Source organism: Nyctibius grandis, chromosome 1 (assembly GCF_013368605.1).
Source record: "Nyctibius grandis isolate bNycGra1 chromosome 1, bNycGra1.pri, whole genome shotgun sequence".
NCBI lineage: Eukaryota > Metazoa > Chordata > Aves > Nyctibiiformes > Nyctibiidae > Nyctibius > Nyctibius grandis.
In genome coordinates this window covers 73,103,194-73,121,514 of record NC_090658.1, presented here as the reverse complement: position 1 = coordinate 73,121,514, position 18,321 = coordinate 73,103,194, and the positions used below count along the sequence as shown (strand labels likewise).

The 18,321-nt window shown below is 37.9% G+C and overlaps 1 protein-coding gene across 1 annotated transcript in view; it reads right to left on the bottom strand.

The window, feature by feature from the left end:
* Window positions 1-3,428: 3,428 nt before the first annotated feature.
* Window positions 3,429-18,321, bottom strand: part of TBC1D32 (TBC1 domain family member 32) — a 94,888-nt gene continuing 79,995 nt past the window's right edge. Inside the window, exons 29-34 of the mRNA XM_068399071.1 lie at window positions 13,913-13,982; window positions 12,992-13,107; window positions 11,871-12,025; window positions 10,051-10,191; window positions 8,033-8,221; window positions 3,429-4,110 (exon numbers count right to left, since the gene is read on the bottom strand). Of these exons, the coding sequence (XP_068255172.1) occupies window positions 3,991-4,110; window positions 8,033-8,221; window positions 10,051-10,191; window positions 11,871-12,025; window positions 12,992-13,107; window positions 13,913-13,982 (791 nt within the window). The 3' untranslated portion in view covers window positions 3,429-3,990. The remainder of the gene's footprint in view (window positions 4,111-8,032; window positions 8,222-10,050; window positions 10,192-11,870; window positions 12,026-12,991; window positions 13,108-13,912; window positions 13,983-18,321) is intronic.

The following is an 18,321-nucleotide window of genomic DNA, read 5'->3' as shown; positions in this document are numbered from 1 at the left end:
AGGTGCCTGAGGACTGGAGGAAAGCAAATGTCACTCCAGTCTTCAAAAAGGGCAAGAAGGAGGACCCGGGTAACTATAGACGGGTCAGCCTCACCTCCATCCCCGGAAAGGTGATGGAACCACTTGTTCTTGATGCTGTCTCTAGGCACATCAAGGATAGGGGGATCATTAGGGGCACTCAGCATGGCTTCACCAAGGGGAAGTCATGCTCAACCAACTTGATAGCCTTTTATGAGGACATCATAACCCGGTGGATAGATGATGGTAAAGCTGTGGATGTGGTCTATCTCGATTTCAGTAAAGCATTTAACACGGTCTCCCACAGCATCCTCACAGCTAAACTGAGCAAGTGTGGTCTGGATGATCGGGTAGTGAGGTGGATTGTGAACTGGCTGAAGGAAAGAAGCCAGAGAGAGGTGGTCAATGGGACAGAGTCCAGTTGGAGGCCCGTGTCTAGCGGAGTCCCTCAAGGGTTGGTACTGGGACCAGTACTATTCAATATATTCATTAATGACTTGGATGAGGGAATAGAGTGCGCTGTCAGCAAGTTCGCTGATGACACAAAACTGGGAGGAGTGGCTGAGATGCCGGAAGGCTGCGCAGCCATTCAGAGAGACCTGGACAGGCTGGAGAGTTGGGCGGGGAGAAATTTAATGAAATATAACAAGGCAAGTGTAGAGTCCTGCATCTGGGCAAGAACAACCCCACGTACCAGTACAAGTTGGGGGCAGACCTGTTGGAGAGCAGCGTAGGGGAAAGGGACCTGGGGGTCCTAGTGGACAGCAGGATGACCATGAGCCAGCAGTGTGCCCTTGTGGCCAAGAAGGCCAATGGCATCCTGGGGTGTATTAGAAGGGGTGTGGTTAGCAGGTCGAGAGAGGTTCTCCTCCCCCTCTACTCTGCCCTGATGAGGCCGCATCTGGAGTATTGTGTCCAGTTCTGGGCCCCTCAGTTCAAGAAGGACAGGGAACTGCTAGAGAGAGTCCAGCGCAGAGCCACAAAGATGATTAAGGGGGTGGAACATCTCCCTTATGAGGAGAGGCTGAGGGAGCTGGGTCTCTTTAGCTTAGAGAAGAGGAGACTGAGGGGTGACCTCATTAATGTTTATAAATATGTAAAGGGCAAGTGTCATGAGGATGGAGCCAGGCTCTTCTCAGTGACATCCATTGACAGGACAAGGGGCAATGGGTGCAAGCTGGAACACAGGAGGTTCCACTTAAATATGAGGAAAAACTTCTTTACGGTGAGGGTGACTGAACACTGGAACAGGCTGCCCAGAGAGGTTGTGGAGTCTCCTTCTCTGGAGACATTCAAAACCCACCTGGACGTGTTCCTGTGTGATATGGTCTAGGCAATCCTGCTCCGGCAGGGGGATTGGACTAGATGATCTTTCGAGGTCCCTTCCAATCCCTAACATTCTGTGATTCTGTGAAAAAAATGCAGTAATAAAGGGCATGTGTAGGGGAGAGAAGCCGGGGGGAGGGTGTCTAGAGTTGAAGCCTTCTAAGCAAAGTCTCCACTTAAGCCATTACTTCCTTTCTCCCACTAAGTGAACTTTCACCTAAGGTTTGCCTACTGACTGCAATACTTCTGAAAACAGACTGCTTCCCACCTCTAGAACAGGAAGAGAAAATGACAATCACCACCTAAGCAGCTGCTAGTGAGCCAACTCACAATACATGCTTAAGATTCCTTGGTGAGTGTCTTCACAGCACCGAAAAGGAACTATGCACCACTTTTAGAACCTAGGCAGAAGTCCCTTGGGCCCTTTAATGTAAAACTTCATCATGCACCACAGAATTCTTAATAGATAATCTAGAAAAAGACGTATGTGAAATAATTACAAAAAGACAAACCCAGCCTTCAGACCAAGGTCAGAGATCATTGGTAAAAACCACCTGTATGGATGAATGTATATTATAAAACAACAGTACTGAGGGGAAGGCTGTGGGCCAGCATACAACTGCCAGTTCTGCACCTAGTGTAGCACACCAGGAAAAGCAGGCAAGTGTGTCTCACTTCATGGACGGATGCTACTGCTCTGAAACGCTCCAAAAAATTTTGCTCCAGGCCAGTCTCTAAGCCTTGTAGGCTGAGCTAATCCCACTGTCTGACCTCTTCCAACCTTCCCAATACTCAGACAGTGTACTTGGGCAACTCATGAGGCAGAGCTTCAAACCATAAAGTTCTACTGGGGAGGTAGTATATAAGAAGGAGATGAAAGTCCATGTCACCACAATGCCTCTTGTAGCAGAGAATTTAAAAGATAGTGTAGAACAGAGGTTGTAAGAAATGGGAATTAGTGCATCTACTGAGAGAACACCTTAAGCACAGATGAAAAGCCCTGAACAGAAGAGGCCAACAAAATACAGAAGTGAGGAAAAAAAAAAAATCTTGCCAAATTAAAAGAACAAGCAATCTACAAATACTATGGGGAGGGGGGTGGTGGTGGTGAGAAAGACAGGAGAGAAAGCTTGGCAGGTGATGGGTAGGATGTACCAAACAGACCACACTTTTTCTCCTCTTCCATTTCAAGACATTAGTATAACAAATTTGAGAATTAATTTTAGTAACTGTTCTAATTTTAGATTTTCTTTCCATATGACTACAAATTTCTACAGTTAGTATTCTTAAATGTCTACTTTTCATCTAACCTCATTTATACTTGGTATTTTCCTTTTTGGAAATTTTGATACAGATGATTGGATTGACTGTATGAAAAATATTAAATGGCCACAGGGCCATTTAATCTTTTATTTGTCATTTTCCATCTACATCCTTTGATCACTTGCAGATACTGAAGGAAGCTCTCCTGCTTGCCAATAACTGTCCTTTTATTGGCCATAATTTCAATCAAATACAAAGGCATTTTTTAATTCGTGACAAGCCAACTGTAGTATTCATTTTAGGAATATGTTGTCATCTAATTGAGTATTATTTATTGACTCAACAACATGCTCAGTGCTTTGAAATTTGGCTTGAAAAAACAACTATTAATTGGTGCACAAATATATATTGATTTCTTGAATAACACTTAATGATTATATAATATGGAAAAGAACACCACTAGAATGTTTCCTCAGCTGCCCACTGACTGTTACCTAAAACCTATCCTTACTGTAAATGGGCTGCAGCACTCCTCAAGAAAACCATGTTTCTTTTGAAAGTGGGAATTTCAGTCAACTTCAACAATGTTGAAATTCTACCTACACTGCACTGGTGTCAGAAAATATCTAGCAGTCTTAATTCTTCATTTTCATTGATGATGAAAGGCAAGCACAGATGAAGAGTTTTCCTGTCTGAATGAAACCAGAATCTTTAAAAATTATCATTTTCCAGAGATATGAAAAGCAGGCCACTCAAGGACATCTCATTCACTTATGCAGACAAAAAGTGTACGTTACAAATAGATGTTTTATGACATAAAATTATTTCTTTTTAAAAAAGACAGGAATATCCATCTTTTTTCATTGCATGTATTTGAACACCCCATTTTCTCAACCTTATCCACAAAGTGAGAACAGCTGTGTACAGGGAATTTGTTTTTCATTTGTTGACTTTTCATGCATATGAATACACACTAGCAGTTGTTTCTAAGAAAAATCACTTCGTCAGATCCTAGCAAAATATGAAGGTTTTAGGACTGTGCTACAAGCAGATGACAATAATGCAATGAGCTGGGAATAGGTTCAAGGCTTTATAAGCAAGACATATTCTAAGGAAGACACTTCAGCATCCTACAGGTGGGTTCTGAAGCTGCCTTCTGCTACCTGAAAATAAGGCTGTCTGGGAAAATGTGGTACTTTAGGTCCTCGAACTTAGATTAAGTCCTTTTGCAAAAACTATATTCTGAAAACACTCCTTATTTATTTTACAGTATGTACATTCACACAGCCTGACTTATTTTAGGTGAGATTGATATATCAATCAATCAGCATCCTTTTAAAGGATGTAACCAAAACTGGAAAATAAAGTGCTTGTTTGCTTCGTCTATGTATTTTGCACTCTTATGTTCTTCATGTCTTTCAGCAGCATAGGTCTGTAGATTGCTTCCAAGCTTTCCATGTATTCTAAATAATCACTCACTCGAAATCCATGGAGTGCTTCTTCCTGCATAAATGCACACAGAAAACATTTATTAGCTAGGAAAAAAAGATGCACAACTCAAATGTAATGAATTCCAAGCTTCTAAAGACAGCTCATTTTGTTCTGCTTGTCACAGCCTGGGTGTTTAAAATACACACATTTTATTACATTTCATTTAGAAATAAAGAATTGGTAATATCTGCTTCCAGACAGTTCTTTCTAATTACAGTCTTGGTGACAAATAGTGTTTTCAGGTGGACATAGTTCATCTCATTTTTGGAGAACATACCATATGAAGATTTTTAAGGGAAACAAAGTAAGCTTTAAGAAGGCAAAGCCAGGTACTAAAATATTCTTTAAAAAGATTTCTATACCAGCACATGGCATGCTAAAAGTTTGTTAATGCAGCTTTTATATCCAACTAGATTCGCAATAAAATTAGGACAGTAACAGCAGATACTTATTTTTATAATCAATGATAAAGAAAGATCTTTATCAAATGCTTAAATAAAACCAGAATAAACACTCCTGCATCACCACAAACCATTAATTCTTAGTAATTCCAAAACATAGAGTAAAAGAGGTGTCCTCAGGAAAAAGAAACAAACAGGCTACGTTCCTTCTCATGGCTACTGCATTAGAGGGAGAAGGATGCACCGCAGAAAGAAGGATCCTGAAGAACATTATAGGTAAAATGGGTGAATTTGCTGCTGCTTTGAACTGGAGCAACTTGTGTGCCCACCACCTACTAAGCAGTATTACCACTGTTGGCAGCATGTGCTGCAAAAAGCTCTCTGGAGCCAAACAGTCCTTGTGGATACATGTATTTGCTGGTGTATTGACTGTGCACCTCTGCTACATAGAATTCTCCTGAGAACATCTACTGAGGCTTGAAAGGCTGCACTTCGGAATTCAAGATGGTCTTTATATTTCTCCTCCTCTACTCACAAGTGAAAGCAAAGGCACAATTTTACCTTCCAAGTTGCTCTTCATGCATTGTGAGATGGTTGACTACAGTGGAAAAGAAAACTGACTCCAACAGAGAACTGTCGTGGGTATTTAACACTTTTTCTTCTTTTTTTTAAACAGTCAAATCCTATATTGCTTAAACAGGCACACGTATTGAAGCATTGGTCAGCAACCTAGCTGTCAATAATACAGCTCATACTCACGGAAAATAAAGTGAAGAGTAGCTAAATTACTCCTAGAAAGACCGACACACTGGCCTACATGCGTGTATTGGGTTTGCATGGAAAGTATTTGGTAGCGGGGGAGCTACGGGGGTGGCTTCTGTGGGAAGCTGCTAGAAGCTTCCCCTATGTCAAATAAAGCCAGTGCCAGCCGGCTCCAAGTCGGACGCACCACTGGCCAAGGCCAAGGCCAACAGTGATAGTGGTAGCACCTCTGTGATAACATAGTTAAGAAGGGGAAAAAGTTGCTGCACAACAGCAGCCAGAAGAGAGGAGTGGGAATATGTAAGAGAAACAACTCTGCAGGCACCAAGGTCAGTGAAGAAGGAGGGGGAGGAGATGCTCCAGGGACCGGAGCAGAGATTCCCCTGCAGCCCGTGGTGAAGACCATGGTGAGGCAGGCTGTCCCCCTGCAGCCCATGGAGGTCCACAGTGGAGCAGATATCCACCTGCAGCCCCTGGAGGACCCCACACCAGAGCAGGTGGATGCCTTAAGGAGGCTGTGACCCCATGGTAAGCCCGCACTGGAGCAGGCTCCTGGCAGGACCTGTGGACTCGTTGAGAGAGGAGCCCATGCTGGAGCAGTTTTGCTGGCAGGACTTGTGACCCCGTGGGGCACCCACGCTGGAGCAGTCTGTCCCTGAAGGACTGCACCCCGTGGAAGGGACCCACACTGGAGCAGTTCGTGAGGAACTGCAGCCCATGGGAAGGACTCACATTGGAGAAGTTAATGGAGGACTGTCTCCTGTGGAAGGGACCCCAGGCTGGAGCAGGGGAAGAGTGTGAGGAGTCCTCCCCCTGAGGAAGAAGGAGTGGCAGAGACAACTGTGATGAACTGACCGCAACCCCCTGCAGGATGGTTCCCCATCCCCCTGGGCCGCTCCAGCAGAGGAAGTAGAGAAAATCGGGAGCAAAGTTAAGCCCGCAAAGAAGCGGGGAGTGCAGGGAAGGTGTTTTAAGATTTGGTTTTATTTCTCATTATTCTGCTCTGATTTGATTGGTAATAAATTAAACTAATTTCCCAAAGTCGAGTCTGTTTTGCCCATGACAGTAATTGGTGAGTGATCTCTCTGTCCTTATCTTGACCCATGAGTCTTTTGTTATATTCTCTCTCCCCTGTCCAGCTGAGGAGGGGGAGTGATAGAGCAGCTTTGGTGGGCACCTGGGGTCCAGCCAGGGTCAATCCACCACTTATTAAATAATACCAACAAAGGTGTATTGCTGCTAAATCATCATCTTTTCATTACAGATATAAAGCATGTTAGAAGCTTAAAAACAAAGTACTACGGGTTCTTGGAAGGAAAATAGGCAGCAGATCTTGTTCGTATATCAAATGACCATTGCTAGTATGAAGTTCAAGATGTGACATTACATTAAAAAAAATATAAAATTAATATTCAAAGGTTGTAGGTGTGTTGGGTTCTTTTCTTCACTTGGATTATGTTCTCAGAATAGCTTATAGTTCCACTTAAGAGAATTGCTCCACTACAGTAATCCAAATTTGTGAATCTTGCGCTGAGAAATAGGCTAAAACTTGAAACTGAATTTGGTTATTTCAATAAAAGAGCAGCTGACTAATGCCTTTGCAAGTATTAAACCCAAGCAAACTCAAACGAAGCCCATTATATAGCCGAAACTGAATGAATACAATGACAGAATATTTTTTTAGATGAATTAAGAGCTATCAAAAGCAAGAATACGGCTTAAATATGCTATTAACTCTTCTTCTGCAGTAGTCACTCAATGAATTGTAAATACTCCAGTAGTGCATTAATATCACAGAATGTTAGCGATTGGAAAGGACCTCAACAGATCATCTAGTCCAATCCCCCTGCTGGAGCAGGTATTTCTCATGAATTTAACAGTATCATGCCAAAACTTTAGCCTGTTTATATTGTAGGTGACCACATACAAACTCATTCTTTTATAATTTATATAAACTAGCCCAATAATGCCATCAAGATGAAGTAGTTTTTAAGCCACGTTGACTAAAACCAGGTCAAACAAAACAACTCACTCATTAGACTGTGTACCAAACATTTTCAAGGAAAATTATTAAGCTGACATATTATTCTTATTTAAGAGTATGTAAGTTGGATGCAAACTAGTCAGAAAACTATTGTTGATAGGACAGACTAAGATGCAGATACATAGCTCTCAAAAGTATTTTGACTGGAGAAAAAAAATGAAAGACCAGAGAAAAAAAGGAAAAATGTCTCTGGGAAGAAGAGTCAAATATTTGTACCTATTCACGACCGCATCTATAGCTAAGCAGTACCCTGCAAAAAGAATTCAATAACCAAACGTAATTTAAAATATGGCAAAGCATATGAAATTGTGAGGCTGGCTGCATAGTAATGGACATCTGTTCAAAATAACAGCGCACTGAGCTCTGTCTCTTGAAGCTTCAGTAGGAGACCACTGTGTTAACCCACCCTTCTGAAGAACACCTAGTTTAATGAGATTGAGGCCACAGAGAGAGAACTGAATCAAATGCCCTCATGACTTAATGTGGCTATTTACTTGCTTACAAAGTAAGGGCACTGATCAAGACAAAATGTAGGAAATCTGTTCTCTTGAAAATACTATACCATAATTTCCTGCCAGGGGGTAAATAAAATTAAAGTATTATTTCACTCACTTAAAATCAATAAGTGAAATGCAATAAGAGCTTCAGATTAAGTAACATATATATTTTCAGTATTGAGAGCTTTGCTTCCCTTCAGCAATTGAAAAATTAAAAAAGAAACCCTTACTTTAAGAAAAACCTGGAGATCTTGGGCTTCAGTGTGCTTCAGGATGTCTTGCTGTAGGTGTCTGAACACAGAAATACACATATATATTTGATAATCGGGACCAAGGAAAATACATATAGCAATGTAGTGACAGATCTCACTCCAGTCCATATAATTCCAGAAACACTGAGTTATCCATTGCAGACAAATCTAGATGAGAATGAAATTATATATAATTAAATTGCTGTAGACATTTAGACATAATTGATCAGCTTTATCTCTTAACTTTTCTAGACTACAGACCCTTTTTCCTATAACTTCACCCTACTTATGAAAGTAAAAAGGATAAAGCACAAAAGAAGCCAAGAATCACCATTTTTTAAATCATAGCCTCTGAACAGACTTCCAGTGAGTTCTGATAAACATAACACCTGCATCCATGCATCTCACTTACCTGAGTATATTCCGGCAACTCCTGAGTTTGAGACATAAAGTTCAAAGTCCAATGAAAGAGATGATTTTTTTCAAGGTTTTTTTAAAATGTGGCCTAAAGGGTAATGAGGGTGATGAAGGTGTGTTTAATGTGGATTTTCCTTTAATTTAAAAGTAGTTCTTTGCCTTATAAATGAATGTCAAGCCCTTCCCTATGACACGCTAGCATTTAATGAAGTGGGTATGGAACACAGTGACTCCTTTTTCCAGTTCTGAATCACAATGTATTAAGATGTGTACAGAACATTTCATTTAGTTTTAGACCACAAATCTTCTGCTAATCATTCCTTAAAGTGTTTAAAAATATGCAGCAGCAGAAGTACCAAGATTCTAATTAGAGGACAGAAGCCATAGTCTGGCATTAAATCTGTTTTCAGGTATTTATTGATGCACACAAGCACTTAAATAAAACTGAGTTGTTTTCACAGTTCAGGGTTTGTTTGTTTTTAATCCTGCAGTAGAACTGCAAAATTACACAGAAGATGCAGTGGCACCCAGGCATTTCAGTAACATAATAAAAAAAAATTCCCCAAACAAAAAACCTTGTGAGTAGTTTAGAACAATAACTAGTCTATTAGTAATTGAGTGCAAGCAATTAAAAAAGCATACAGTACAACTTACCCAAGAATAGTTGAGGAAGGAGTGACTGTCCTCATGTGTTCTCCTACCTCAAAAACCAGAACCTTACTATAAGCACCTCATTCCTATGCTGAGATAGTCCCTCATCTGCCAGTCTTCCCTCCTCAAAGACCAAATCCCAAGCTATTTCAAGCAATCTGTACCACACTGACATCTGCCCCCATTAAGAAGTCTCCTAAGCAGCAAATCTTGTGGCAAAAAGGAATTTTGAAGGCATAAGATGAAAAATATTTTTCATGCCTTGGAACAGCAATAAGCTTTCTCACTCTGGTGAGAGGTCCTTTGCATTGGCAATCTAATTCGTTATTGCATGAAGCTGTTTATGCTTCATCACAACTGTAGTCTTTACAAGTAATGCTCCATATATAGCATTCCATACGACCAAAGAATTGTATTAAGTTGGTAAAATGAAAGCTAACATTATGGATAAATATTCTTCCTTAGTAACACCTCTTTAATATGGAAGAATAGTGTGTTACTTGATTGCAATAGTTATGGTAGCTCATATAAAATTAATTTTGCTCTAGTATCACTTGAACCGCTTCCTACTACACACCCATCCCAAATTACTCATTTCCCTCCTATGAAAAATTTAGAAAATCATTCCAGGGAATAAGACGTTCTGTTTATTTTTAATGATAAATCTGAGGTTTTAGTATATATTTTCTGCATGAACATGTAATGGAAGGTCATCAGCTGCAGTACACCATCATTATTCTACCAAAGTCATTTGCTTTCTATTTTCAGACACTCTAAGTCACTATGCATTCAATACTATTTCTTACTCCCAATTTCATAATTGCCACACAAGTGCTGTACAGAAACACCACAGTAGTGCCTGAACGTCCTTGATTCTGTGGATTTAAGTCAAAAAGTTGATGATACTTTGATATGCTTTCATCAGTTACCTGGGATGGAGTGAAACCAGACAGGCGGAAGGCTGAAAAGACAAGTGGCAACTCAGCTTTCAGCAACATTTCAATGTGATGAGCACTGCAAAAATAGACTGGATGGATGCCAGATTCCACTGTGGTAATAGGCAGGTGCATCTGATTAACAACAACAACAAAATTGAGGAAAAGGATTACAGACTACAAAAATGTGTTATTTTAAAATACCTTGCTGAGAACAATATATAAAAATATACACGTTTACTTGTAAGATAAGTCACCCCAGTTATTTTAGAGACAGGGAATAGAATAAAACAAATAGCTGGTGTTACCATCAGGAAAACCATGTAGTTAGACTAAAGAAAATTAGAAGTGAGAAACTTATTAAATATATCCTGACTATTCCTTTGCATTAGCAATCTAGTTCTTTATTGCATGTAAGCTTTAACTGTCAAAGCATGGATGGAGAAACAGTTGTTATATTTAAACAAAAGAACAGAAGGGAAAAAAAAAGACTAACTTCTGTTGGATTTTTTTTCCTATTTACTAACGGGTAGAGTGGAACTTCTATGGTATCTGAAGTTGTTTTCTGTGTGCATGTTTCTTTGCAGTATCCATGGCTGGTATGAGTGAAATTCTATTTTATTCAGCAAAAAGAACAGAGCTTTTATCAGTATGGAAAGCTCTGGATATCAGTGCCTGGTTTCTAGGTAATGAATCCTTGGCTTTGTGCTAGAAGGTCAAGGTACATCCTTTGGAATTTTCCTCTTTCCTGAGGTAGGCAGCATCACAATCTAACAGCTGGATAATTCCTCACTCATTTTTTGACATTTTATTTTCGTTTACATTGTGGTATTTATGCAAATAGGTTAATAATTGAATTTTCTCTTTGTGTTTTCAAGATATATTATGGGAAAAAAAATCATTTAGGTATTGAGAATGAACGTTAGCACTGCAGCAACCTGTCTGCAATGCTGGCTAGTTCTTGTATGGAAGAGGACACTGAAGTTCGCAGCACTGACGGTGTTCAGCACAATTATATTCACAGAATGGAGCAAAATTTCACAACCTCAGGGCTGGACTCAGTGCTGTGAATGGACCAATATGGTCACTTCTGGTGACAAGAGAGACCAATTCATATTAATACAGAAGCCTGCATGCAGAAGAGGTACGGAATCTAATCTGTGCTTCTTACATGTTCTCTAGTGAAGACTACAGTTGTTCTATAGTTTATGTTCAAAACATTCAAGACAACGTGACAATTTACAAAGTCAAACTGGAAGGTTTTATGTTAAATAGATGGAATCACCCCTAATGAAAGATGGAAATGATGTTTCCTATACTACAAACTTGACCTACAATACTATTAATTTAAAATTATCAAGCTTTCAGTATCTGGGCAGTAATAATTTTTAAAATTTACTAAATTTAAAAAAAATTTAAAAAGTAAATTTTAAAACTGATAGTTTTACTAAAAAAATCAAAAGGATGGACTTCCACACTGTAATAATAAAAAAAGGTCATTCAACAGTATCGCAGCCTTCACACAGAATTTAATGCCACTAACAAAGTTTATTTTACTGCCAGCTTTAAAATTCAATAACATTGCCTTTGCTACCAGTCCACCTGTTATTTCACTACTTTTAAACAACCGTTTGAGCAAATGTCAAATCTGTATTTTTCTGAGAAAATTTTTCAAGGTTACATATTCCGTTAGAGGACTTCAATGAAAACTTAATGCATTAAAAAACCCCACCCAAAACTAAGGAAATTGATAAAGTCTCCCCTAGAAGCTTTCAAAGTTGCCTTTCAGAAAGAAACAGCTTTTAAGTTCTTACAGATATATGCAGTCTTGGTAGCCAGAGAAATGCTGAAACCAGAAGACATGAAAATCGCTGAAGAAATGTCAGTGTCTTCTCCCCGTCCCCTGACATTATGAGGAAGACAGAAGACGCAAACCAGTCGTAGCCAGCATAGCGCTCCCGCAAGCAGCCTGTGTGAGAAGGTTAAGGAACTCGGGCAGAGATCTGCTCCCTGCCCTGCAGGAACTGCAGCCCTCCTCCTCCCCAGGCCCATGCACACGGAGGCAAGAGCTGGGTTATTAAGAGATGGGACAGGGGAATATAGGTGCACAGAAGACAGCTTCTTGAGGCACAGCTGCCTCTCAAACTTAATTAAGAGAAACTATTTAAGCTATTTTCCCTATTCACTACTTTTTTTTCACTCATAAGTAGTCAAGCCCAATCAACAAAAGTAAACAGAAAACAAGTTAAATACAAGAAAACCCCACACCAAAACAAGTGTCCCTGTAGTACAAGAAAGGAGAATGGTGGAGGAGGAAAACTGGAGTTGTGAAGATTATGGAAAAAAAAAACAAAGTAAAAGAAAAGCTTTAAAAAAGAGATTAAGCATATTCTGACTAGTATACCTGAAGTGCATTTTAATAGTGATATGTAAGTCTAATACCTAAAGAATATATCAAAGCTTGTTGGAAAGGGGTATCCGTTGTATTTTTAAAAAAAGTTCCACAGTGCATCTAAAAGACTCAGAAGTCAAAACATCCCTGTTGATCAGATTACAGCCACATAGCATTACACTGGCAATACCATTAACACTGTTGGTATTGTGAGAGTACCACAAATACTCATTAATGCTCAAAGGTGCATTGCTGCAGACTCTTCATCACATACAGAAATATGTGATCCTACTCCAAAAGAGTTTATGACAAAAATGAATGAGAATACCAATTTTAACAAAATATGGGAACAAAAGGGTGAGGATTTTCTTGAGTGCATTGGGTGTGCGTTTTAACTTAACAAAATTTCAAAGTAAAAGTGCTGCTTTTTTTTTTCTTTCAGTACATGTTACACATCTACACCACTGTCAAAAGCCCAAATTGAGAGTTAAAATTCCACTGGCATTTTTAGGCAATATAATTTATGCCATCAAGAAAGGATACAAAGTGAGGATACCACAGGTCTTTGCTGTTCTTTCAGAAATTTCTCACAATTAATTAAGACGAAGCACAGCCCACTTTCAGCATGTTCTTTTAGCAAGTTTAGATATTTTCCATATCTAGCACAAAAAGTTAAAAACCAAATCTTTTTAAAGGTTAAATATTTTTTTTTAATTCCTAAAAAGCAAGAACGCATATTTAATAGGCCTGTGAAAGTTAAGCTGCCATAGCGTTGTTCATCACAAACACTATGTTGTAGACATAAACATAAGTGGTTTAATAAAACCTATCATGCTTTATCTAGGAAGGATATACACCAAACATTTGCTACTCAGTGTTACAATTCCTCACCTAAATTCCTTTTAGTTCAGTTTTAGAGACTGTGGTGAGGAAGAGCGAGTACTCTAACACACGACTCATTTTCTTCACGCTCTTTATTTAAAATTCCATCTAAGTATATTGTATGTATAATTATTAGCATCAGAATTCAAACATTAATGCTAAAGATAACAATCTGTGGAAGCACAGACACATTAGCTTTTCTTTCATCACGGCTCTGCAAATTACCAGCCAAATAAATGGCATATAACTAAGCTTAGCTAAACAGAACCTTTTAGAGAAGTAATGTGTGGAAAAAAAGACACATAACTCAGGATAATGTAATTTTATGGTAAATCTTACTAACAAGTTACAATTAGCCTTTACAACAATAAAGGATAATAACCTGTATAATCTGTAAAGATAATTTAATTATGTACTAATACCTTTTTCATTTTCAAAGTTAGAATTCATTTTCTTAAAGATTATTTTTAGATTCAAATGGTATAAAGCACTGAGTTGATGGATTAAATACCATTTAAGTAATTCCATAAAAATCAAAGAAATTCTAGAAATACACCAGGGAAATATTTTAATACCATATACCTGACTGTCATTTCAACACCAAGCTGCTGCACAGATGAAAGGCTTTCATTCTTCACATCTGCATCCATGGCTAAAACAAAAGAAAAAAGTATAATAAAGTATTATGATAAATATGACTTTAACTGAACACTAATGTAAAGCTGCTTCTGTGTATGAATGCCAATTCTGGAGAACAGTGTTTCTTCAAATAAGAAACAGAAGAAATTTATTTGAAATTAGTTTAGTAGCATTTGCAAAGGAGGCACGAAGAACCTGCATTCCTCATACATTTCTATTTTTTAATTAAAATAACTTTCTCTATAAGAAAATCGTCACTTTTAGTATGGTTATCATTAGCTTTACAGCACGATGCAAATTTTTCAAACCCATTTCTTCGTAGAGCTTTATCCCTTCTGGCCAAGAAATGAGACAAAGCAGCATTTTCTGATGTACTTTCTTCCATTCCAGTGGCCTTAAAGTCTCCTAGCTATAAAACCAACATTATTAACAAAAATTCCATTTTGATATGAATGTCAAAAAACTTTATAACTGACTGATTTAAAAGATCCTGTATTTCTACGCATCGCTCTTTCACACAGCAATATATACCCCATTTTCTGCATTTGTTTAAATTAAAAAGTCTAGTTAGACAAATTAATAAATAATGAATTAAAGCGACATCTGTTGTAATACTTTCTCAAAATTTTAAATTCTAAATGCAATTAAAACTGGGGCATTGTTTCTCTCATCTAAGATAACTCTACTTCAGAAAAATTATAGTCCAATAATATTATGAATTACAAAGCCGGGGGCTTAAACCTTTAATATACTTCTTTCAGGCAAAGTGCTGATTAAAAAAACAAACAAACAAACAGAAGAGTTAAATAAATTTTAAAAAACCCTAACAACCAACATACTTTGTTAAAAATGTAAATAATAGATATGGCAACAGAAGTTAAAATATATTCATGTAAGTGATAAATGTAAAAATCTGATTAAGCAGATGACATGGTAACTTGAGATGTATTTTTTCCCTGCCCTCCTCAGACAGACAGAGAAATCAAACTGAAGGATTCCCTAGCTACCCATTTAGGTAAACACTCCATGTTCCTGGTAAGCAAACAGGGACTAAGGTATTAAAGATGAAATAGATACAGGTTAAGGGAGGAAATGCCTCTGGCTAGGAAGAAAAGTTAAAGAAAAAAAAAATAAGCAGCCCTCTGCTCAGATGAGATGAAGTAGGTTGAAATGTTCTTGAAGAAAACAATACAGCAAAATTACACTGAACAACGAAGCAATAAAATTCAGCAGAGGAAGTATGGTAAGAAAAAAAACTCACTCTGTATTATAATTTTAATAGAGGATAATGATCTAAGTGTTAGGGTCATGAGAAATTAACCTTGTACTTTTCATAAATACATTTATACATAAGAAAAATCAACTGGTCTTTGAGTAAAATTTCTTCAACAATCTGATAGGATTGAAATAGCAATCCCACATCAGAGACTTTTTTTTAACCCAAAGATCAGAAGTTCAAATATCTTTTGCATAGCATACTAGCAACACAATATTTGGAAGAATAAATATAAAATCACAGGGCATTTCAGTTAAAGACCCATGGAGATGAGTGAAACAGTTCATATTTTTTTACAGTTCCTGTTCCAAGTTACCTGTTTACTCAAGCTGCAATTACCATACCAACAGCCAATTCATTTTCAGGTTCCTGTTTGCAATTGTGAAGGCAAGAGGCATACTTATCTCCTAGAAACGGTGATGGAAGACAAACAGGGGGAATTTGAATGAGTTGGCTATGACTAATGGCTAATTCACTCCTGGCACGACCATATTGAATGGCAGGGGAGAGGCAAACAGTATAACAACCTCTAAGCCACAAGGAAGCCCTGCCTCTATTTTGAGGTGGTTCCTCCCGTGGGTGACAATGCAGGAGCTGGTACCTCAGTCCAGCAAGGGCATAATGAAGAACAGCTGTATCACAACCCACAATCTGAGCCCAGTTTCCATTCTGTAACAGTTTACAGCAAGTACTGAACAGTTATTTCCCATTAATATTGAAAAAACACAACTGATTTCATTGATTCTAATTGCCTTTTCTTCTCTGTTGCAATAATTTCCTAGTTGCTGAAAACGGTTTTCTCCTTATCAGTTTTCCTTTTGATATTTTCCCCTGTATTGTGAAAGAAGATAAAATTAACACAGAGTTCGGACTGAATTATAATTCTATATTACACAGTACCTCATCAAGGCAAAAAATCTTGCTTTTGTACACCAGTGTATTTGATATAATCATACCTTTGTACACCAGGCAGTCAAGTTACTGCCAATCCACAACTCACAATGGGAATGCACAAAGTGTGGTTCTTTGTCCTGGGTCAAAAGTTTTGATTTTCCGTTTTGTTTACCTATTAATAGACTGGGAAGATTAGGCTTTAGAAAACTATAAAGTAATTTAGAATACACAAAGGACCACTTCCCACTGATTAAAAATTGGACCTAGAAACCTTGAATGCTCCATTAAGCTTAGAAAATTGTTATTAACAGTAAGTAGGATATTGAAATACTGCGTATTGCAATCCATGGATGAAAAGTTGACTAGTAAGCTTACAGGAGTATATTGTGACAGTACTATTGTAATGATGCTGATACCTCTTATTTAATACACTGAATTTAATTTTCTACAAAACTCATTTGACAGATATTTATCAATACACCTGATATAACTAACTGTCTTGAAACACAATGGGTTTTAGAACAAAAGGCATCGGCAAATCCATTTTCTAAATAAGAATGCCTTTTATCCGCAAACAAAGGACAGAACACCTCTCTGAACTGTGAATTAGATAACAACATGATACAGCACTGTGGCTATTATTAAATGAAATGAAGAACATGCTTTGGCAGCTTCCTTTTTATTTATCTAATAAAAGAAAAAAATCTATGTTGAACAGGTATTTCACACTTCTTTCTTTAAAAATGTAAAATGCTGTAAAATAGAAATTAAGCCAAAATTAAACTAGTGACTTGAAGGATATCAGAATTCTCTAGAAGCTGATTTACAATTAAAAAAAATTATAATAGAAAGTTGACTTTATCTCTCATTCTAAAATGCATAAAGAAACCCACAGCAGTAAGTATGGACCATTTTTAAGTGTAAATGATACTTTTTTTTAGCCTTTTTTAGCGATACAACTGCTCTTTACATTAGCAACCTACCATACACACTTCAGATAAGCTAATCATAAGAAATATTCATACACCTGCTCTCAAATCTTTTTTAAAATTCACTATTTAACACAGTCTTGTTCATTCAAAAGAGAAAATCCTTCCTTTTCAACACCAAGGTCTGTAAACTATGAATTGTCAGTGATAGCTTTAAACAAAGGAAAAAAAAAAACCACTACACGTGAAAAATTGTAGAATATTCTCTTTTTCTACAATAAAGAAGTATTTATTTTTATGACGTGGTAATCTTCCTCTTGTTTCCAACCATTCTACCTCTAAATCAAATTCATTGTTCCACAGAGAACCAAAACCAAAGAATTAGGACCTCTGCTGCTTGAGTGGATAGAGCAGTGAGGGTAGGGAGAAGGGAAAAAAAAAAAAAAAGGCAAAGAGGGCTCACTGAGCAACTTGTCCCACCTGGTTCAGTTAGCCTAAATCTGGGATTCCTAGGTAAGGCATGCTTCACTGCCATTGCTTATCTAGTCTTCATCTTTAAAGAGAAGCAACCCTGTGCATCCTGGATAGTTCCAGATGCAAATCCAGAGATCCTGGGGAGAGGTGGGGGATTAACTTCTGCTTACAAGCCCTTTCCTTATGTATTTATTATTTATTGCAGAAAAAAAACTAGTGATGGAAAGGAATTTGCAGGTTTTCATCTTGTGTTAATAGGAAAAGATGGGCTGATTGTTTTCTGTGATTTTTATCTTCCAGGTCTTCCTGCAAAACTCTGAGCAATCGTAAATGTCAAAAGGGATTAGGGGGAATGGCAAGAACAGGATGAAGGGAAGACAGGGAGCAATTAATTAAGCAGTCTTAGTGTTTCCCTGCTTCGAAGTCATGACCCATCATTTGTGCTAAATCTGATCACGCCCATTTTAAGCATTCTCAAAATGTTTTGTAACATTCAGGAGCGCAAAAACTGACATCCCATAAAGCATGATTTGCAACGGCAATTACATGTTATTATTAAATTCAATCTATAACTACAAACACTTCAGAGTAAGTTAACTGGCATGCACAGTCCAGTAGTATTCTTCCTCATCAGACTAGACTTCAATCAACTTTACAACTCATATGAAAGATTGCTTTCTTACTCATTTTCCCTCTTACCATGAAGAAGCTTTTATGTGTTAAGTCAGAAAATGGGCTACATCACATTAATACTGAAATGACAGGAAGCCAAGCTGAAA